Raw genomic sequence first — 24,363 nt, forward strand, 5'->3', positions numbered from 1 at the left:
TTCAACAATCTGATTTGGCAATAACTATGTTTTAAGGATACCATCTATGAACCCTGAAACACATGGTGGCAGGGTGATGCTGTAGAAAAGAGCCTGGGAGTTCAAATTCCAATGTCACCTCTTCTTGGTCTTACAAAAGAGTATTTTACCAATACAAGCTTTAATTTTTTTCAGCTATACAGTGGGAAGAAGAATAACCTTCTAATATAATGTTTATAGCAGGCTCAAACTGGAAACTTATCCAAATGTCATCAACAGTAGAATGAACAAAACTGAAAGTCTCATGTCCCAGGAACATCCTCCTCATCCCCAGGCAAACTGGGACTGCTGGTCATCCTAGCTGCTGCCCACTATAGGGGAGATGGAATTTGGAGTTCAAAGCCTGCCAAGTTAGAGGGCTTGATAAGCATCCTGGGCTTTCCATGGAAACCCCAGAAAGGTCATACCTTATGTGTATAGAATATGTTCCAGGACTAAGTACAAAACCAAAATAGACCCATTTTAACAAAGCATAAAACCAATTCTCCACAAGCTCAAGGTGATCAACCAGTATTTTAACTGCCTACTAGAACAAAACTTAACACTCTTCAGAGGAAGATAAACACATATAGAGTCTCAATAATGACATCTACAATCTCTAATATGTCATAAAAAGTTAGTAGATATGAAAAAATAAAGAAATGTGACCCATGGTCAAGAGAAAAATCAATAAATAGAAACAGAACCACGGATGATGTAGATGTTGAAATCAGCAGACAAGAATTTTTAAATAATTGCCAAATATGTTTTAAAAATAATGGCTGAAGAGAAGGGAAATTTCAGGAGTTATATGGAAACTGTAAAAAAAAAAGATGGAAATCATAAAGCTAAAAAATATAAAATCTGAAATAAAAAATTAATTGGATGCTATTAATAGCAGATTGGATACAACAAATGAGGATTGGTAAACTTTAGAAATCATCTAAACTGAAGCACACAGGGGAAAAAAAGAGCTTGCCTCAGTGACCTGTGGGACTGTATCAAGCAGTCTAACAAATGTGCAATTGGAGTCAAAGCAAGAAGTGAGAACAGGACAGAAAAAATATTTGCCATAATTTTTCCCAAATGAGGAAAAACCACTATCCATGGATCCTCGCTATTTAGATATTGTACTTATCCAAGCCAAATTTTTAAAAAAATGAACATCACACTTAGACTCATTATAGTCAAGCTGCTGAAAACCAAAGATAAAGAAAAAATATTAAAAGCAGCCCCCCAAGTCCCCAAAACATTACATCCAGGGGAATAACAATAAGAATCATAGCTGACTTCTCATAAGAAACAGTGAAAACCAGGGAAGAAAAAAATGCCATATTTAAATTGTTGAAAGAATATTATGTAACTCCATTTATATAATTTTTTTTTTCAAAATCAGCAAATACTTATACTGTTAGAAGTCAGGATAGTGGCTTTTAGGGGATAACGAATGGAAGGGGGTGAAAGAGGGGACTTGTGGGATACTGGTAACATTCTTTTCTTTATCTGGGTGATAATTACATACTTATTTCCATTTGTAAAAATACATTGAACTTTACAATATGTGCACTCTCTCTAACTACCTTACACTTATGTAAAAAGTTAAGGGGAAAAAAACTGCAAAATACATGAAAAGACTAGAGAAAATACAGTTATTTTCTATTACAGTATATAATATTTATAGTAAGCATTTGAGGAAAGCTTGTTACTTATTAGTATTATTATTATCATCCTCCCACCAAAAGTTTTGGGAGATTTAAATGGACTAAAAAGTGGACTGAAAAGCCCTAAGCTCAATGGGGGCAAATCTTACCCCTCAATTTGATTTTAAGTGCTTTTTAGCACCTAGCATAATGCTGTATATATAGTTTAATTGAAAATGATGTTTTATTTTGTATATATAGTTTTCACTAAAATACTTATTGATTACATGATTTTCTAGTTTAGGGTAGTATTCAAATAGGTACAAGGTTGCATGTGGACACTTGTTTTCTGTCCACTGCACCTCTCTTTTACATACTCCATATTTTAAAATTGTTCTTCTAATACTCTTAATCATCTTAAATCATCTTGATTTATAAAGATCGAAGTACCATTACACCTTTGAACGTTCTGAATATAGCACCTTGTGCTCTTTCAGAAAAGGCAGATAGATACCTGAGGACTGAAACACCAAAGAGGCAAACGTATAAACTAACCTAAGCCAAAGACAGCAGGCATCTTTGATGCACACATTCCCTCTTAGCTGAATCTTCCTAAGTCCAAAAAAAGCCTGGACCACCCAGAGAGAAGCCCCAAGGGGCAGGATACAGATGCTGCTGACCTAGTGTCACAGAAGCCAAAGCTAAAATGCCACAAACAGCACTAGCTGCAAAGCTCCCCTCAGTGTTGGATTTGGCGGCAAACCTGACGCCCCTTATCAGCAGAGATGCCTTTGAAGTAGCTGGCAGCCTTCCATCCCCTACTCAAATAAGCTCAGCTTCACATCCTATTCTTTTTTCCAAAGGGGATCTCTCCATCAGATATGAGAGAATAAAGCTCAATTAACTGGAACAGAGTTTTGCTACCAACAAGATAAATTAGGCAACTGGAACAGCTGTCTGTAAAGCACCACACAACACTGTTAGTGACCATGTTATAACATGGAGGAAATTCAATCAATATCAGATACTGAGATCCATGGGGGAGGGGGTGTAGGGTAGACTGGAGAAGAGATGAAGGGATAAATCAATCATCTACTCTTTCTCCCAGAGATATCGCCAAGTTAAACCCGTTCTCAAGAGGGCAGAACACAGACTTTGGAAATCCATTCTCTCTCCATTGATTCAACCTATGGTACCTACCAGGGACATTCAACTCTACCAGCATCGTGGGTCATTTCTTCTCCTTTTCTCAGTTATGACAACACCACCATAGAACATGCCTCCTTGCAGAATCATCATCCTCTCCCCTCACATATGCCAAACAGCTGGACTCAACGACTCCATAGGAAATCCTATCCAAAGGGGATAAATGGGTAGGTAGGCAACAAGTACTGCTTTTAGTTTCAAATCGCCTTTATTCTCTTTTACTGCCAGAGCCATTTCCTTGGTGGCAAAGGAAATCTGACTGGTCATGTCAATTCTCTTGTGACTGATCTCCTGGGAAAAGGACATTAACACCTCAGGGCCCTGCAGAAAGCTATTAATTGAACCTCTTATATTTCTTCCTCATCACCCTTCTTGCATTTCTTAATTCTTGAAGTGTGAACTATTTACCTGATGCCAGATTCACCCTCTGTCACCCTCCAAGAATAAAGCAGGGAAACTATAATGGGTTGCCTTGACAAGCTGACCTAGATGCTTCAACACTGTCTGTAGCAGGGGAAAACATGGCTCACAGACAGACAGATGGGATCTTATGGCTTCAGATGTACCACGGTGCTCTCGGGTTTCCCCAAGATGGAAACCAGAGTATCTACAGCAGTGATTCTCAACCCTGACTATATGAAAGAATCAGCTGGGCCCTATCCCAGAGAACATGATTCAATTGCCCTGAGGTGGGGCCTTGGCATGGTATTTTTTTAAGTATCTTTTAAATCAACTTTATTGAGGCATAATTTACATACGATAAAATGTATACATTTTGCATATGTACTATGATACATTTTGACAAATGCACACACTTATGTAACCACCACCATAATGAACACTGTATGACATTTCCATAAACCCCAGTTCCCTTGTGTCCCTTGGCAGTCAACCTCCATCCCCAACTCTGGCCCCAAGGCAATCACTAATTTACTTTCTATCACTATAGATTAGAGTTATCTTTTATAAAATTTCATAGAAATGGAATCATACAGAATGTACTCATTGTGTCTGGCTTCTTTTTATCAGTATAATGTTTTGTGAATTCATCTACATTATTGTATCCATCAGCATTTCATTTCTTTCTATTGCTGAGTAGTAGTCATATATGGATGTAACACAATATGATTTTCCACAATATGCTTATCTATCTGTTGATGGATATTTGGGTTGTTCCCAGTTTTGGCTATTATAAATAAATAGCCAAAACTAACTACCATTAGTTTCCTATGGTAGCCATAACAAAGTTTTGCAAATTTGGTGGCTTGAAACAACACACATTTATTCTCTTATAGTTCTGGAGGTCAGAAGTCCAAAACCAAGATATCAGCAGGGCTGAGTTCCATTAGAAGCCTCTCAGGGAGAATCTGTTTCCTTGCCTTTCCTAGCATCTAGAGCTGCATTCCTTGGCTCCATCTTCAAAGCCAGTGGCCTAGCATCTTCTCTCTGTGACTTTGCTTCCCTCTGCTTCTCTCACATGGCTGGCCTTCTCTTTTGTCTGTAATCTCCCTCCACCTTCCTTTTACAAGGACACTAGTAACTGCATTTAGGGCCCACTTAGGTAACGAAGCATAAAATCCCCATCCTAAGATCCTCAAATTCATCATATGTATAAAGACTTATGGATAAAGTAAACATTCACAGGTTGTAGGGATTAGGACAGGGACATCTTTGGGGTGGGACCATTATTCAGCCTACAACAAAAGCTATTATGAATATTCAGGTACAAGTCTTTGTGTAGATATATACTTTTATTTCTCTTGGATAGACCAGTGGAACTGATGGGTCAGTGGTAAGTACATATTTAACTTCATAAGAAACTGCCAAACTATTTTCCAAAGCGGTTGTCCCATTTTACATTTTCACCAGCAACATATGAGAATTCCATCCATCCGAACAGTTGGTATTGTCAGTCTTTTTGATTTTAGCCATTCTAGTGAGTATGTAGCATATCTCCATATAGTTTTAATTCGCATTTTCCTGATGATTAATGATATTGAGCATCTTTTCATGAGCTTATTGGCCATTTATATATATCTTCTTTAGTGATGTGTCTATTAAAACCTTTTGCCTATTTTAAAAAATTTGGGTATTCTGTCACCTTATTATTGAGTTCTATGTATTGCAAATATATTCTCCCAGTCTGTGACTTATCTTTCATCTTCTTAACAATGTCTTTCCAAGAGCAAAAGTCCAAGAATTGATGAAGTCCATTTTACCTTTTATTTTTCTTTTATAGTTCATGCTTTTTATATCCTAAGAAATCTTTGTCTCTTCAAGGTCACAAAGATTTTTTTTTAAGAACTTCCCAAGTGACTCTCTTGCAAAGAAGAAGTTGAGAACTACTGGTCTATTGGGAATCTGACCTAGCTTTCTCAATTTAACCTGACTTTCTGCCATAGAACCTTAGGGTAATAAAAGTAAAACAGGAGTACAGTTACCTGAAATACCATAAAAAGAAGAATGCAATTCAGAGTCTTAGGACTGTCTGAATTGACTGGTTTCCAAGCCTAAGTGTGAGCAGCTGTTAAGGGCTAGAAACAGTGACTTGAAAAGCCAGGTTGGAGGTACTTTTAGGGTATCCCAGCCAAGTGAAAGGAGGAGGAGAGGACAGGATTGTCTTCTCCCCAGTGGGAAAAAGCACACCCAAGTTTATTTCAATTTAAACTGAGAAAGTGAGAAAAATGACTTCTATTCTTTTTTTAATTATTTATTTATTTATTTATTTTTGGCTGTGTTGGGTCTTCGTTTCTGTGCAAGGGCTTTCTCTAGTTGCGGCGAGCGGGGGCCACTCTTCATCGCGGTGCGCGGGCCTCTCACTATCGCGGCCTCTCTTGTTGCGGAGCACAGGCTCCAGACGCGCAGGCTCAGTAGTTGTGGCTCACGGGCCCAGTTGCTCCGCGGCATGTGGGATCCTCCCAGACCAGGGCTCGAACCCGTGTCCCCCGCATTGGCAGGCAGACTCTCAACCACTGCGCCACCAGGGAAGCCCAAATGACTTCTATTCTTGGTGGGATCCTTTAGAACATGCCTCTCAACAGAGACGAGATGGAGCTGGGCGTCAGAGTTGGCAGTATTTGGCCCCCATTTTTGAAGTCACCACATTAAACAAATGAAGGTGGCAGCAATAATATTTCCCCAGACCTTGGTTCCAACAGGGGTTAGACAGACTGAGCTTTCATTGCATGAAAGGAGATGTCAGGAGCACCAAACGGGCACAATTTTCCCTGGAGTCCTAGACAAAGTGGGCCTGTTTCTAAGCTGTGGACAGGAGGTTACTTTCTCTAGATGTTATATTTAGCTAAAGGAGTCTCTACCAGGGCTTCATGCAACGTGTAAAATATGTCCCAGCAGACATAACCACAAACTAGAGGGCCAGCAGGGAGCATCCCTTAAGGGGGTGCAGTAGCATAGAAGGGCCAATTGTGCAGCCACCCTGACATCCCCAAATTAGCTGAGTTAGCTGTGAGCCAGATTTTTGGTCAGTTCTCATATTTAATGAGTCTTTGTTTCCCTCTTACTAGAGATTCTGCCCCTGGGGAGAAAAACACGCTGCCCTATTTCATTCTCAACTTCCAGCTGCTTGCCCAGACACCAGGTAGGAGAAACAACCCGATGTTGATGTTTAACACCTCCAGACCCTTTGAAGGGTTGTGTGCTAAAGAAAAGATTAGGTTAATTCTGTAACTAAGTGAAATATCTGAATTCAATGAAAAAGAGCAAGAAAATCCAGAGTACTCTCTACTCTGCATACAACACCTAGAGAGGCCTAATAGAACACGTAGGTGGAAAACCTTGGGTTCTAGAGCCAGATGACTGTATTTAAATATACTAGTCTCACTTCTTTTTTTGCTTAATCTCTCTAAGCCTCAGTTTCTTCCTCCATAAAATAAGGATAATAGTAATAACCACCTTATAGAAGTATTGTAAGGATTGAATAAGATAATGCATACAAAGTGCCTAACATATTACCTGGCACATAAGGGTTCAAAAAATTTTGGTTTTGATGATTACAGCCTTTGCCAAAGGATCATTAAGTTTTATAGATTAAAAAAAAATTTTTTTTAAGGAAGAAAACCCATGACTTTTGCCAGTGACAAGCAGATTCAAATTCACTAAAACGCAGGTAAATTTTCACAGGTGTCCATAGCTGAACCAGAAATAAAGATATCTTTTCTGAAGCCTGTGTCTCCAGAGAAATGTGGGTTTTCCTTTTGCTACTGGAACCAAATTTACAGGTAAAATAAGAGGTATATGTATTTTATATATTTGGATTTCAGTGTGGTGTCTCTTGGTTGCTGGACAACCAAGAATAGATATATCTAATCTATTCATAGATAATAGAATCTGAAACAATGCTTCATTCTTTAAGAAATGTGGTCTTCCATTGCTTAAGCTAGCCCCCTCTCCATACGCAGACCCACTTTTGTTCGCTCTTATCTTGGAGACTGTAGCTTACCTATCACAATTTAACAAAGGTCTTCCAACAACTGGAAGGAAGCCCTCAGTGTAGGATGCCTTTGTCATCACACAATTACAGTGTATTCGATTTCTAAGGCAGCATGGAGGTCGTGTAGTCCAAACGCTTTTCCTTAAACTTGAGGGGACTGAGGCATAAAAAAGAGAAGTAATTGTCCAGAGTTCCAGAGTTACTGGCAAAGCTGAGCAGAAGGGAAAGGGTCCCTTAGAGAAGGGCTCTGCTCTAATAGCATAAAGTAAGCCCCAGAAAGCTTCACATAACTTCCAGGGTGACCACGGACATTCCTCAGTTCTCTTACCCAATTATTATAGCTCAACCAGTGGGATTCTAATTCTTCATGTGCAACATACTCTAAACAAAAGAGACTGAAAATTTGAGGTATGGAGAGAAAATGCTTCTTTGTCCATTACTAGAAAGCAGAGAGCCTCTCACCCAGCCAAAAAGAATTAATCTATTCTTACAATCAGCCAAGTTAGCTTCTACCTTAGAGTTCTCTGCGTACACTGGATGCCAGGGGAGAGAAAAAAGAGGTTATTCACCCTGTGGGATAGTAAAAACATTGGCTATTTGACAATCCTACGGCTATCTCTAATCAACTATAATTTAGCTGATGAAACGTTAAAGTGATCAAGAGAAAATCCTATGATCTGCAACAACATACAACCATATGAACAAATCTCACAAATACAATAATGAATGAGAGAAACCAGACACAAAAGAGTACACACTGCATGATTCTATTTATATAAAGTATGAAACCAAGAAAAACTAATCTCTGCTGTGGACAGTCAGGACTGATATTGTCCTTGGGTGTTGGGACCACCCCTCCCAACCCCCCAGTGACTACAAGGGAGCATGAGGGGATTTCTGGGGGTACTGAAATATTCTGTTTCTTGATCTGGGAGATGGTTACCAGGTGTGTTCAGTTTGTAAAAATGCATTTAGCTGTAAGCCTATGATACATGCACTTTTCTTCAATGAAATGTAATATATAAACAGTCCTGTGATTAATTAGAAATTCTTCCTTACACCCTTAGCATAGAAATGCATGGCTTAAGGAGGTCAATGCTTAGACCACAGCTAGGAATATCATTCATGAGTGGATAGGGATATACACCATGTCTTATATACATGCCGTGCACTTAGGCTTTTTGTGAAATGTGAATGGCATTTGAGGAACCAGGAACATGTCTTTGATAGCTGGCTGCCTTTGGCATAAACATCTCTGAGGTCTGGAGGGGTTATAAGACTCTCTCCACTTGGTTCTTCTCTAACTTTCTGAAGCTGGGAGAAAAGGGAGCTGAGAGATTGGGTGAAGTCTAGATAGCTGAAAATGTCTCATAAAAGTTTTTCTCAGATGAACAGAGAAAATGGAGGAGGGAACTATCCATCAACTCCTTTTCTTCTCAAGATAGTCTAAGTGGCTGTCAAGATCGTAGAGAAGTGGTATCTGATCACTGTCAAGGTTCCACCTAAATAGGTTTAAAAATATGTTTTTTAAAAATAAAGATTGTATATATTTCAGGTGTACAACAAGATGATTTGATATACATATACACAGTGAAATGATTCCTACAGTCAAGATAATTAACATATCATCTCCTCACATAGTTACTTTTTTTGTGTGTGTGAAAAGAGCCCCTGAAATCTACTCTCTTAGCATAGTTCCAGTATTCAATACAGTATTAACTATAGTCATTAATTTTAGTCACATACAACATCACCAAGTGTTGCAGAATGATTCAAGTTAATGACAAGCAAGCTAGAGCAGATGCTGGGAAGCATGAGGAGATGGTGAAAAGTACCCTTGCCCCTAAACCAAGTATGGCCCCAACCAGAGCACAGCCGGGCCACTAAAAATAGCTAGTGAGCTCTGCAAGGAGTTATCTTTCTCTTCCTTCTTTTCATTCTGAGATGATTGTACCCTTAATATCCTGTCTGTAAGACACAGGGAAAGCCCCTTCACAGATGCAATTATGTAGATGGACAATTCTAAAACAGTTCTTTTTTCATGCTGGTATAAACAGAAGAAGTTGGGTTCTAATTCCAGACCTACTGAGATCTGTATACTTCCTAATGTTAAGAATTAGAAAACTGACCAAGAACTAAGGCTACTATCGACCACAGTCCTGTTTACTGAAGTCCATTCTCTCCCAGCCTCAAATTTTAGCACTGGATTTTGTCAACTGGGAACCAGTGAATTCCCTATATATGAAACCAATGATAGCCCTCTATATATCCTCTTTTTACATATCACTTGTGGGAAGATTATTCACCTTCTAAAAAGTCTTCTGGGTATGTCAGAGCTTGAATGTTGGACATGGTATATCATGTACAATGGTTGGGGCTTTTGCCACCATTTGTAACCAAAAGTCATGAATAAATGACTCCATTAAGAGCTCAGGTTGAGAGAGCTTAGAAAAGAGCTTCTTGGGCTTCCAAAAGGCTAGTTCCACTACTGACAGGTAAGGTGAATTTGGTATAAATTTCTTAAGATTATCACAATAAATTTTGAGTTTTTCTTTAGTCAAATTTTTCGACATACACCCAAGGAATTGTGACAAACAACTGAGCTTCAGAAAGCATTCAGGGATGGGTTTGAATTCCACCTGGGGTACCAAAAAAAAAAAAGGAACAAAGCATTCAGGGACCCAAAGACAAAGATACGTCATGATAAGAATAACCAAATTCATGAGTTCACCTTGGCCAAGATGAGAACTTGGAAAGAGAACTAAACCAAAAACATAAACATACATGGATTTGCTAAATGAACTAGAAGAAGAAATCATGAAATGACACAGAAGGTTTCCGCATCTCAACAGCTTCACAAACCACTTAGGAAATCAACCAAACACAGTCATTATTAATATACGCAAATTATGAATTATGCTGCCAGTCCTGGGGGTGTACCTTGCAAATGGTTACTTTCTCAGGGCTACTATACATTCAACTCAGAAAGGAAGAAAAAAAGCCAATTCAATATTTTTTCTCCATAAGTACATGGCAGGGCAAGACCCATGGAAAGCCTTTTAAGTGGGCCAATAAGATATTCTTTCTCTTATTTACAAGACTGTGTCTGTGACTAGAAATAGCTATTTACCTTTTTAAAGAGTCTTCCTGAGTCCTCGCTGACTTGCACAAATCGAGGAATGATATTATTCAGGTAGATGTCACTCAGGGTGGTGTGGTCCCTGCTCTCCCGCTTCACCTGGTTTAAGAGGAGATTCCAGCAGTTGACTGGAGAGAGAACATTTTGATCCTTCCTGTGAGAAACAGCAAGAAAGAAAAAAAATCAGTGTTGGTAAGCAGGCAGGGCCAACATCTATGACTACAGTCCATGTCACAAAATCACAGCAATCAGAGCCAAACCAGAAATAAAGATGTCTTTCCTGAAGTTGCAACTCTAGTTTTCTCTTTTTCTAAAAACTCAGTGGAGGAAAAAGGGAGAAAATAAGAATAATGAAAAGGAGAAGGAGGAGAGAGGAAGAGGGAAAGAGGAGAAGAAGAAGCAGGTTTATCTGTTGAGCATCTATTATGTTCTAGAAACTTGGTAAAATCTTTATATGCATTATCCCATCTAAGCTCCATCATTTTGTTGTCAGAAAAGAACTACCATTATCTCCATTTTACTGATTAAAAAAAAAAACAAAAAAAAAACACTCAGAGAGGTTGTCACTTGCCCATAGCTAGTAAGGAGTCACAGAGACAGTGAAAGAGAGTCAGGGACCAGAACCATAGTTCTGTGCTGACTAGAATGATTCTAGGAGGTCTGACTCCAAATTCCATGACCTCAACCACTAAATCATTTGGTTTGTGTCTAGAATTAGAGGGAAAAGTTAGTCTCTAGGCAAAAATCTACACTACAGACTAAATAAATCCCCACACATTCATCTCTCGTAGGATTCAATGAAGACAACTGTGGAGGCATTTGCCATAAAAAAGTCACTGAAAACTCTTCAGTCCCACAGAACACATCTACAGAGGTTTGATTTCATTGATTGAGCCATTTTCTCATGTCCCATACAACCAAGAGCACAAACTGTATCTGAACACATGTGTTCCAAAGATGTCTACAGCCTGAGTGGAGCAGTAAAGCACCAAACCTAGATGCTCATTTCTACTGAAAATGCTGTGATCCAAAAGAATTATTGATTACATAATCAGCTCACAGCACTAATTTAAGCAACACAGAGTTTTGCCTCTGCACGTTGGACTTCTTAAAGGAGAGAAACAGAAGGTAGGGGTTATTTATCAAGCGCTTACTGTGTACTTGGCCCATGGCTGGGCCCTATACTCATGTTGTTTAACTTGAACTCTACAAAACTTGATGAAGTGGGGGTTATCAACCACATTCAGCAGATGAGGAAAGTTGGACTAAGAAAGGTTAAATATCTTGTTCAAGGTCACATAGCTAAAAAGTGGCAATGCTGGCATTCAAGAACAAGCCCTGTAATTGAAAAGAGAATGCTTGTAATCACTGCAAAGTATCACAACCAGTTTGTTCCCGTTTCCCCTCTCCCCTCCCTACAGACTCTTTTTTTTTTTTAAACATCTTTATTGAAGTATAATTGCCTTACAATAGTGTGTTAGCTTCTGCTTTATAACAAAGTTAATCAGTTATACATATACAATATGTTCCCATTTCTCTTCCCTCTTGCATCTCCCTCCCTCCCACCCTCCCCATCCCACCCCTCTAGGTGGTCACAAAGCACCGAGCTGATCTCCCTGTGCTGTGCGGCTGCTTCCCACTAGTTATCTATTTTACATTTGGTAGTGTATATATGTCCATGACACTCTCTTACCCTGTCACATCTCACCCCACCCCCTCCCCATATCCTCAAGTCCATTCTCTAGTAGGTCTGTGTCTTTATTCCCGTCTTGCCACTAGGTTCTTCATAAAAAAAAAAAAAAAAAAAAAAAAAAAGGCCATGATGAAGACAGACTCTTAATGCAAAGAAAGTGAGCTGAGAGTGGCTTGGTTAGCGAGTCTGCACCACCTCCCTTCCTGCTGCCAGGCACCTGTGACTTGTAGAGCATGGAATTCAACTTAGAAGGGCTCTTTCAGTTCAGTCGGAAGGTAACTATTAACAAATAATCACGCCACACCTATTCTGGCTTCTGAACACGCCATTAAATCAAAATATCTGTCTGACCAGCACCAACAGGCTGCTTCAAACCAATGAATATTAGAGTCCAAATTGAAACTGTTTTATACCTGCACTCCTCCCCCACCCGCTGCCCCAGGCGCCACACTTCTGTGGTCAAAATCCCTAACATGTATGTGCTGACCACTGTGGGAACAATTGTATCCACTTACCTTTCTAGGGAAATTAAAAGATTTCTATGGAAATTAAAAATATATACTAGCTAAGAGAGAGAGATACATGTAATTAGTCCACTCCTTTCAAAATTTCTAGCATCTGGGAAAAAAAAAAGGTAAATAGGAAACAATCCTAAACTCAAAACGGTGAGATCTAAGCACAAGCATTCAGCAATATTTGATATTTCCACTGCAAGAAAACTTTCAAATTGATTCCAAATCAGTCTCAGTTACAAAATCCTAAGGAATCTAATTTTTTGGGGGTGGCAAGACATCCATGTCCTCAGTAAGCATGGGATATACCAGGCAATTACACTTGCTTTTTAAAAGGGCAGATCTCCTCTCATCTTTACAACTGGTTTCAATCTGTTTCTTGCAGATGAATGTGGGTTGGTGGTCCCCCTTTGTTCTTCTCCTAGAGTGCTTTACACACATAAAAACAATACTACAATTCAATTTTATAAATGTATGAACATTTGTAATCTTAAATGAACAAAGTACAATAGTAGGAGCTTTAGTGGTTATAAAAGTGCTGATGTCACAGTACAGTGCGGGAGACAAAGGAAGACCTATAATATAACAAAAGGTTAAAGGTATGAACAAGGGGCCTCCTAGCTCACCAATGTACATCACAGATCACAAGTGAGGCAGGAGAGGCAAAACCGGTTCAACACCATGCAAGAGGATGCAGAGCATAAATCCCAAGGGGACCCTTGAGTAAACAAAGATGAGTTAATAAGAAAGATGGGCAGAAGTGGGACTCTTTTAAAATGCCTTATCACTTAACACTCATAAATTTATATTTATTAAAAACTTCTAAGGTGCTACAAAAACTTTTACCACATGTATTTATTTCCATTCTTACAGCATGTGGTGGGACAGCCATTATTAGTTTCAGTGAGCAGAAGCTTTAAAATGTGTTCTGAGAAATGCTGGAGTTACAGAGAATCATATTTCAGTTTCAAACAACTGTAATATACCCATTCAAATGAACAACCCCCACTGAAATATGTAAAGGACCCAGGACCCAGTTTCCCTGCAGTAGATACCACCACAATGTCTCATGGGCTGCTGAGGTGAGCTTTGTTATATGAAAGCTTTGGAATAAAGAATCAATGCATGTATCCAGACTGCTGGAAAACGTGCTATCGATTAGAATGAATGTTGCTCTGCACAGGTTTAGTTTTTAATTCAACCTGTGTGCCTCCTTGAGTAAAGCTGTTCAGGTGAGCACATGATTTGACACACAGTGGCCAAGTTCAATTACGTGCCACAGAAGGCTTAGGGGCCTATGCTGGGTTCATGGTAGACCACAGTTGGGTAGTAAGGATATACATGCTCAATATCATCTCATTTCATTATCAGTTGTTGTTAGGCTTATTATACATTTCCATTTATCCAATTAATATTGATGAAGGAGAATAGGAATAGCTTCTGGGTAATGTCAGTGATTCAACTTTAAAACAGAAAACATCCTTCTTTTTCAAGCAACTAAATCAATTTAAAACTACCTCAAGATTATGACAACTCGTCTGCGTGAGTCGGGATTTCTTGATATTGAGCAACCCAAACCAGAACCTGAAATAACTTGGATGCTGAAACTGATATAAAACTGCAACTCTGATTCATAATCTGGGTTCATAAACCCAGCCTCATTGTTTCTACTGATTAACTCTGTAATAAGTACTCTTTACAAATTGGCACTTTAAAAGTAGATTTACACCTATGAAACACTGCTTTGATCTGTTGCATATATGGGAGTTCTATGTAAGATTTTTATTTTAAAAAAGGAGTTTATGGCCCTAAAAAAAAGTACTAGACTCTGTTGTCTGCTTCTCCCAGGGTTTCCCACTCTTTTTTTTACTATTACTGTAGTTTTCATACAATATTTTTGGCTCTTTGAGTTTGTATGCTTTCTCAGACTTATTTCTCCTTCCAACGGAGGTGTTTTAATTCATTTATTTATTTTGGGAGAGTGGTGGGGAAGGAGAGGTGTGGGGCATGCAGTAGGAGGGGAACACAACTCCATTGTAGAGGCAATTTTCCCAGCCAACATGAACAAAGGCAAAACACACTTCAGGCTGGAAAATGAGCAACTCAACGAGACGTGATTTCATAGGGAGCAAATTAAGGTTCTGCGAGAGTGGTTTCCTGCTTCAGCAGCTTTGCAGCCTGGTTTTATTTGGGGCTGCTAGAGCCAAGAGAGCTTCATTTGGTCAGGAGATTGAAATTTGTCTTTATATCTTTTCCATCTATCATTTGTTTGTACAGTTTCTTTACTTTCCCCACCCACGGAGTCTTAGGTTGTGTGATACTTGGGCGTTTAAAGAAAAGGGTCTGCATCCCTTAGGCATGTGCTGAACAGCTGCAAACCTCCTCAAACACTAATCCTTAAAAAGCAGACAAAATATCCAGAAGTATTTTTATTACATAAAAATTTTTTCAGGAGGAAGATCAAGAAAACGTAATACTGTAATTGAGAGGGAATGACTCTGGAGTCAAAAAAAAAAAACACCAGGAAAAAAAGGAGGCTCAGAAAGTCACGAGCCAACTATGCATCCACAGAATGATCATTGTAAATGATTATCTGAAAGATAATCATTAGCTTCAAATACATTAGCCCAGTTTTTCTCCTTCAACTTAGACTATTTATGAACATTCAACAAACTTAATCAACAAATCCTTAAATGGATTTCTCTAAAATACCTAAGGTGAAGCGCTAACTCCATAAAGGTCCAAGTTGGCCTCGACAGAACACTTCCTCTTTTCCTTATCCCCTCTGTTCAGTTTCAATTGTCTCATCTATGAAATGGACACATGTCCTGTTGTTGTACATCTAGCTCCCCAAAGATCTTCAAAGCATGACTGTAAAATCCTGCAAGCTCTCCTGGCCTAAGGTGCCATTTAATTAATCATGACTATGTTCACAGCTCTGCAGATGGGCTGCATGACACAAGCCTGGCATTACCGGACGGCTTGAGCTTCTGCGTTGTTCTACTGAGGTACGTTTCCCTTTGGGCCAATGGTCTCTGACTTGCCCACCTCATGGGGCTGTTGTGTGGCTCAAATGAGATGATGGATGCAAAAAAATTACATCAACAGTAAAGCACTATACAAATGTGAAGAAATATTATTATTTTTATTTCCAAACAAACTAGGATTCAGCGTTCATCAATTTCCAACATGCCCCTCACCCGGCCCTGGGCCAGGGCCAAGAGCTCAGCCTGCTGCAAATGCACAGCCCTCAGCAAATAATGGTTGGGATCAGACTGCAGCAACAGGCAATTAACCAAGCAGCTGTAAGTCTCTGGGAAGACATGAGGGAGATACCAACAGGAGAGCAGAATTTAATCTTCCACTGTCCTCTGCCAAGGGGCAAGGTGGAAGGATCAGTCCTGCGTTCCACACAGGAAACTGTGCTGAGGTAGACAGGAAAGAAGCCAAAGGGAGCCCAGATTGCCAGAAACCTAGATGCTTCTGCAGCTTCCACCGAGCCCCCTTTCCCAACATTCCTATCAAACCTGTCAGTCTGTATATAAAGATGGCAAATGTCAATACATCTAAGAAGAATGTGGTTTCTCACTTTTAAAAACAGACATACATGTGAGGGTATACAAACACCCAGATGAGTTAAACAAATACATCATTCAATATAGATTATTAAGTACCCAACTATGAGGAGGATAAAAAATAAATAAAAGGGATCATTTAGTGATAGTTGGACAGGAAACTAGTGACAAGGAGGAGGCTAGATTTTTAAACCTCAATTCCTTCCTGGTACCTTGATTAAAATGAAGTGAACTGAGGCAGCCAAAGAGATTATTTTATTCAGATGAGTGTTATTAGCCTTTCTGGCTTACTTTTTCTATTATGCATTTTGCTGATGCTGACAGAAGCAGACCGGCTGGATAGAGAGGCAAAGCCGCAGCGGATTTATGGCTTGACAGTGCCATGCATAAAATCAGACCCTTGCTGACCCAGATAAGCCAGAGGATGGATGGGATTTGCTGGGGAAGGTGTTAAAAGAAGGAGGGGAAAAAAATCACCAAGGTGAGAACTGACTTGAAAAAGATTTTGCCTATAATGGTTGCTGCTGGTTGTGTGACCCAGTAGTACAGTGGCAGCCTGGAGGTATCTTTCAAAGATAGGCAGGCGGGCAGGCAGGGAGGGGGCAGGCACACTTCCCTGGGCTTATCACAGCTACAGCTTCAGTTTTGCCAGCAATGAGATCAGAGTAGGAGAGTTCAGAGACAGAAAGAAAAAAGGGCCGAAGGCAAAAAATGTATATTCTATGTATGGAGAAAGCAGCTTTCAAATTTTCAGGGACAAGTTAATACCACAAATTGTCTTCAGTAGCCTAGACAGATGATTAGAAAGGATTCAAGCAGTGGTGTACCCACCTTACTCAAAATAGTCTAAACTGTCCCCTATAATCAGATTTGGGGGAAGAGCTGTATGGAAATGGAATTCTTGTGGCTCTGGATTAGTTCCAAGGAGCCCAGCCACACCCTTGGGATAATGGCATATTCAAGATCTGGGAGCTTAGGAATCTGCTTTGAAGTTGAGAACTGGGCTAGCACGTGTCTGACATCTTAATGACTATTTCCTGAATGATTGTAGGGCCAAGGTTCCTCTGAGTTAGGTCAGAGAACTGGGAGTGGTTCCCAAATCTGAGCCATTGTAGAAGCGAAATGGAAATGTCTCCAACAATTTATGTCAGGTGAGAGACTTTGCCTGCCCTTCAAGCACCCCCCACCCCATCCCACGTTCATGGCGAGAGAAGGTTAGAGGCTCACTCAAGAGAGCTCTGTGGACCCTGTGAGAAGAAACTTGGTTTTGGGGGGGAGGGCGGGGGGCCAGGGTCGACACAAGATTTGAATCTTTTCCATCCCAATTTCTTGCCTAGATTTCTGACAGCTTATTGTCCAGCCTTCTTCTCTGAGTCCCTGATCTCTAAAGTCTTATTTCGTTCATTCATTCAACAAATACTGATTGAGCACCACTATGTGCCAGGCACTGTTCTGGGCACTAGGGTTAAAGGGAGCAAAATTCTTGCTTCTGACCTGCTTCTGCCATGTTTACAGACCTCCTGGATCCAAGACATGACTTTCCTGCTCCTAAACTGTCGATCAGCTATAACCCACATCTTACCCCAGTCTTGATGCTTGAGTGTACACTGGCTTGGATGGCCCATCATGAAACCCTGATTTGGCTGACTTAGAAGATCTACCTTCCCACCAGCCCATTCATGGCTTCTGCAGACCTGGGTCCTTCCCTTCATTTATATCCCATGTCCTGCCACTAGCATTCTCAGAACTATAGGGAGGTACAAACAAAGAGGTTACTAAACCCTCCTTGTGTACTCTGGGTACAATCAAAATGCTGGAGAACAAAAACTATGCCAATATGATCCATAGAACTAAGGGCCTAGAAATTTACTTATGTATTAAAATTTCCCCCGTCAAACCCCCAAAATAGGCTGTGATCATTCAAAAGTCTGAGCTGACTAATTCACTTAATTAAAATGAAATATCATAGCAAGAGCAAAAGACATACGATTGATGACCAAGGAAGAAAAAGTCATATATGTTTCTCAGTTTAAAAAGATTTTATAACCATCTACATTAACAGTTAGATACACATATTCCATAGAATAACCTGCGAACAACTCTACAGTTATATCTTCAGTTTTTTCTTCTGTAGTTAATTAAGATGTCACCAGAAACCCCATAAGTAATTATAGCACATGGCAAACATACAGAGAAAAAAAAATACACGCAGATGTGTTAGCAGATTTTTTTTAATGAATGAAATCTTGGGAGATGACTGAGACAGACAGTTTGGCTCACTCCTGGTAGTTCATTCTAGAAAAATAAATACCTGTTTGTGTCAAACTGGAATGATGTCACTCAGAAATCCACACACATTTTCAAAGCAGTAACCACTACCTTGGGAGCAGGCATCTCTCAGGCACCAGGCAAGAGCGGAGAAGCTTGATCTACAGCCAGTAACTCCTCTTGCCTGGCAAATGGTCCTTTAGCGTGTCAAGTACCAACAAGCCACTTGGGAAGAAAGGGTATCCCTAAGATTCAGACCTCCCCCTCCAGAATACCTGTTAATGAGGCAATATGTTTCCTTACTTGGCTCATGATAACAATGAGAAAGGAGAAATAAAGTAAAATGATTTGGTTCTGTGAAACTATAGAGCTACATGGAATGAAGTCTAAATAGTCATCAGATCTGCTGCCTGCATCATTATCAGTTCTCACGTGTTATTTTGATATTTATCTTGCTTACTAGAAGGAAGGCTCTTGAGGACAGGGGATAGTTTGGAATATTCAATGAACGTCTATCACCAACAATGGGTGGGTAGTTAATCATCATCCACTAATGACAGATGTCACAGCCACAGAAACCCTGTTAAATGTAGAGCACAGTAAGACAATTCATTTAATGAATAGTTAATATCTTCAGCCTCCATCAATCTTGCCTAATCAACTACTGCAGCATGAATCTGGGAGGCTGCTGAGTGACTGAATTTGTTCACCCATTGGTTTGTGTGCTGTAAATTACAGCATATTATTAACCATGCCGATACTTTGCTGGCAAAATTTTAAAGGGATGGGTGGAGTAAAAGACGCCTTGGTCAATTTCCAGGTTAGTCGGTTACTGAGTTCTACTGGTCTATAAGGACTCTGGATGAACAATGATACCCCATCTCAGCAAGGTGGTATTCTGTGGAAAGCACTCTGAACCACGCTTACGACCTACAGTCTAGTCTTAATTCTGCCACTTGCTGGCCAGGTAATCTTGGATAAGTCACACATGCACTCTGGGCCTCAACATTTCTTCATCTACTTAAAAAAAAATAAATGGGGACAGCAGACCTGCCCTGCCTAACTCACATGGCTATTATGAAGATCAAGTCACACGAGGTAATGTCCATAAAAAAAAAATCATAAACACTAAAATGTTCTACACCTACATATCAGTATCGTCATCATGTGTTATTATTGTTATAGTTATGTTATTACTTGGCAGTCCATACAATGTATTTACACGCACAAAACAAAGTAGCTAGAGTCATGTCTGAAAAGACAAACATGTCCCCAAATTCCCAGGCCTTATTACCCAAGTTGCAATGAACTTGCTTTATAAATTTCATACTTTGTCCGTGCACTAAATAGGAATACATTTTGTTGCTATTAATTTATCATCTGGTTCTCTGGAAATTCCCAACCTCAGTGAATCTCCTGTGGAGAGGAGACCTAGGAGAGGCTTTAAAGGGAAGACTAAAAGTCTTTTAAAAAGTGCAAGGAGAAGCACCAGAAGCACCAGAGGGTATAAAAAACAGAATCCTGGGCTTCCCTGGTGGCACAGTGGTTAAGAATCCGCCTGCCAATGCAGGGGACATGGGTTTGAGCCCTGGTCTGGGAAGATCCCACATGCCGTGGAGCAACTAAGCCCATGCGCCACAACTACTGAGCCTGCGCTCTAGAGCCCATGAGCCACAACTACTGAGCCCATGTGCCACAACTACTGAAGCCTGTGCGCCCTAGAGCCCGTGCTCTGCAACAAGAGAAGCCACTGCAATGAGAAGCCTGCGCACCACAACGAAGAGTAGACCCCGCTTGTGGCAACTAGAGAAAGCCCACGCACAGCAACAAAGACCCAACACAGCCAAAAATAAATATAATTAATTAATTTAAAAAAAAAAAAACCCAGTATCCTGGTATTTCAGAGCTAGAAGGGCCTTTCAAGATGGTCTAGAGTCTAGAACAAACTTGTCATTTTCTAAGTGAGGAAATTGAGGCTCAGGGAGCCTGGAGTCACAGAGATAATGGCAGAGCAAGGCAAGGAACCAGGTGTCCTGACTAGCAATCATTTTCTTATTTTATTGTGGTTGTTGCTCTATTTCAGCTAAGATGCTCTTAGCATCTATAAAGCACTGGTGCTGAAAGAGTTAATGGGCAATGCTCAGCTGCCCAAGCCCCAGAGCACAGAGCTATTCTAAGACAACACATAACAGGAATACCAAGGGTCCATGAACCCAGAGGGAGCAAAACTGCTGGTGCCTAATGGCGCCGGGAAGCATGTTGACACACTGCATGTGGTTACACATGAAAGGCAAGTGACTAGGAAAAGCAGTTTTGAATCCCACCCAATTCTAATTTGGGATTGGCTGTGGTCACCTACTGGAGGGCTGAGCCACACCCCAGCCACTCTGTAAAATGACCCTTCAGTTCCTTCGCTCCCTATTCTGTGGCCTCAGTTAACTCCCTCTCTGCCTTCACGAGGGCTATAATAGATACCAGGAAAAGAGGACGATCAAAGGACAGCAAGGTCCAGGAATGAGTGTGGGTGACTGGGATCACTCTATAAGGGGAAGATTCTCAGTCTGGATTCAGATGATTCTCACTAATATCTACCATCTCCAGGCAAGTGTGTGACCCTGAAGCCTTGAGCAGCCATGCTCCTAAGTCCATAAGAGAGTAGTTTCTCTAAGTGTGAGTGTTCAGGACCCCAAATCACCTTGCATCAGAATCACCTGTACTGCTTGTTTAAAATCTGGATTCCTGTGCCCCTCTTGCCAGAGATTCTGATTTGCTACAAGTGGAGTGAAGCTCAAGAGTCTGCATTTTAAATATCCATCCCAGGTTATTTTATGCACACCAAAATTTTAAGAACAAATGTTCTTAAAGCAATGTTTTTCAAACTGTGGGATACAACCCATTAGTGGGGTTAAAAAAAGTCAACTTAGTGGGTCACCAGCTAGCATTTCTCAGAAAATGAAACAGAAAACAGTGGAACAGAATAACACAGAACAAAGTAGAAAATACCAGAGTACATCCCATAGAGCAAAGATACCTAGGTTTTGTTTTACAAAAATGTTGTTGTTAGTTATTTATTTTAAAATATACATATGTCTGTGTGTGTATTCCAGCTTGCAATATAAGATATTGGGGGGGGGGTGATTACACACCCCAGACCCTTTTGAGAATCTGAGGACTTCTTCAAAGTATTCACCTCCAAAGAAGGGAGAGAAAGAGGGAGGAAGGAAAGAAGGGAGGGAGGGAGGGAGGAGGATGTTAGGTACATACACATCTTACTTCGCATGAGTCAGGGGTCCCTGAGGACTTCTCTTGGGGACAGTTCCTATAGGGTCTAATACTCTGGTCACAGTAGATGCCTGATATTACTGGACTATGCCAACAGCTTTCTCCTGATGCTCTGTAAACGACAGCCAGTGTCTGCAAGACGCACCTGTAAGATATGTGGCCCCACCATGTTGATTCTTTTCCCCTTATGTTTAGGGTGACTAGAAATGTTGAAGTTAAACAATGTTCTACAGAACACTAGGAGAAAGCTGATGGCAAATTCCAAGAATAAGGACTCTGAAAGCGATGGCGTGGGCACAGTGTCACTGCTACTTGAGGAACACGCTCCCTGTCTAGAATACGCAGGGGCAGCCTGTGGGACTGGCACCACTGTGCACCCCTATTGATAAAGTCATTAGAGGAACATATACTTTATTCTCAAGTTAGCGACTTCCCTGACCTGTCAATACCCACATTTAAAGACAGAGAGATGCAGCCTCACTTTCTCTACATGACCAAAAGGACAGAAATTCCTTAGTCCTTGATGGAAGATTCAAAAAGGGCACAAACAATTAGAAAAAGAGCAACAACCCAGCCTGATTGTCAACACAGTCTCATCCCAATGGTTAGAGCTATCTGCATACAGAGAGGGTGAACACAGGGGCTAAGGTTTTAGAAACCAGCCCTTGCCAAACGAGGCATATGGAGAAGAGACGGAAGGGAGGCGAGATGGAACATGGGAGGGGGCAGGGGGAGATGGGGGAGCGGGCAGGGAGGACCACTGAGAAGACAGAGAGTCAAACCTCAAAACTATTCTAAAATTCCCTGATGCTTTTTAGTAATTTGTTTTCATGTGGTGGATATTGGCACAGCATCTAGGATGCTTTGGGTCCATCTGTTTTTGAACTTCAGCTGTAGGCAAGATTCAGAACAGCTGGAATCAGCAGCGCTGACCACGTTATATGTGTCTGGAGGAAGGAGAGAAATAAAATGAGTGTGTGGGAAGAGGGTTAAATAGGGTGGAGGAAGGGGAATCTGGAAGCCATCCCCAGACAGAGAGGAGAAAATGTCCAGATCAGAGATGATGCAAAAGAGCTATTAGAGAGGCCAGGGCATCTGAGTGAAGAAGGCCAAGGAGGAGAAGCAGCAGGGCCATCAGAACTGGGAGTTAGCAAACAGGGCTGAAAATTCTACAAGCTCATGTGTCAATGAGCAGTGCCTTGAGGCTTCACCTCTGAGGGACCAGATCAAGCTCATCCAAAGGTCCTATATCAAGCATATTACATGAATTACTGATAAACAGTCCTCACAATCACAGCCTAGAACTGAGATGAAAGCTAGATTCTTGGTTCCCTAAATGCAACGGAGGTGACCATGGAGAACGCCAGGGAGAACAGGGGAGGAGTAGTCTTAGGAGAAAGCGGCAAGGGTCCCAATCCATAAAATGGCTTTCCCAGAGTCACAGCAGGCCCAGGGATGGGGGTGGGGGGGGGGGTGTCCACAGGATGGTCCTCAGTGTATGCTTTGTCTGGACTTTTGAACACTGTGTTTTGGTCCTCAAGGCTAAAAACAAAAACAAAAACATTTCAAACCACTATTGAAATCTAGTTAGTAGTAGTCATGCCTGTTTCAGAGCATGGGTTAGCAATTCTGAAACTCTGTGTATACTCTAGGAATGAGTAAATAAATATATTATGGATAATGTGTACCAGCTTTCTCAGTGTTCAGAGAACAGAGTTACAAATATGGAAAGGGGAGAAAATAGAATAAAACATGTAGTATTTGGTTGGAATTGAAGATATCAATGTGAACTCACAGGCTTCAATATAGATAACACACAGACAGATAGAGAAATTGATATAGAAGTATGTGGGTAAATGTGTGTGCACATACATACATCTATTTACTACCTCTGTCTGCTGAGGGGGACTCTAAACAATGGTACTCCAGTAACAAAGAGCACACCTAGCATCCATGGTTTCTCAATACCATTCCCCACTAAAAGAAACCAGGGCTCTTTGAAGAAATGGCTCCAGAGCTGAAAAAAGGAAAATACAAGATGTACCTAGAACATCTTGTTGCGCCAGGAAGTATAAGAAGTACTCAAAGAATGATGGGGACATGACAAAAGGACACAGGAACCAGCCTGAAGGGACTCTACTAGTCAAATCTGGGACAATATGAGCATTAAAATAAAGATGTTAAAAGATTATAAACTACTGAATAAAATCAGAATCCATGAGTCCACGTTGATATAAACAAACAAACCACCAGACAAATACAGAAGGAGATTCTCTTCCTTACAGTAGAATCCTAACTGATAAATGTAGAAGGAATGATGGAAACTAGAAAAATTACCATTTGGTAACCATCATAGTAATAACTGATTCAAGCAAGAATCATCAATAGATGCTAAAACTAGTGGGTGTAAGGTTTGAAAAATAACATGATATTTACATGGTCTCAAATGGGACAAATCATTGGCAAGTGCCTCCTCACATGGTACATTGAGAAGAATACAACATCCCTTCTATGGTATTCCTGCCCAAAGTACATAACCTGAATAAAGAAATGTTAGACATTAAGAGAAGTTAATGTTAA

The 24,363-nt window shown here is 40.5% G+C and overlaps 1 protein-coding gene across 9 annotated transcripts in view; it reads right to left on the bottom strand.

Annotated features, from left to right (window-relative positions):
- The window catches only part of SRGAP2 (SLIT-ROBO Rho GTPase activating protein 2), a 238,732-nt gene that overhangs the window by 108,407 nt on the left and 105,962 nt on the right, over window positions 1-24,363 (bottom strand). For all 9 annotated transcript variants that reach the window (XM_057550708.1, XM_057550696.1, XM_057550706.1 and 6 more), the window contains exon 4: window positions 10,445-10,607. In XM_057550708.1, the coding sequence (XP_057406691.1) occupies window positions 10,445-10,607 (163 nt within the window). The remainder of the gene's footprint in view (window positions 1-10,444; window positions 10,608-24,363) is intronic.

Source organism: Balaenoptera acutorostrata, chromosome 1 (assembly GCF_949987535.1).
Source record: "Balaenoptera acutorostrata chromosome 1, mBalAcu1.1, whole genome shotgun sequence".
NCBI lineage: Eukaryota > Metazoa > Chordata > Mammalia > Artiodactyla > Balaenopteridae > Balaenoptera > Balaenoptera acutorostrata.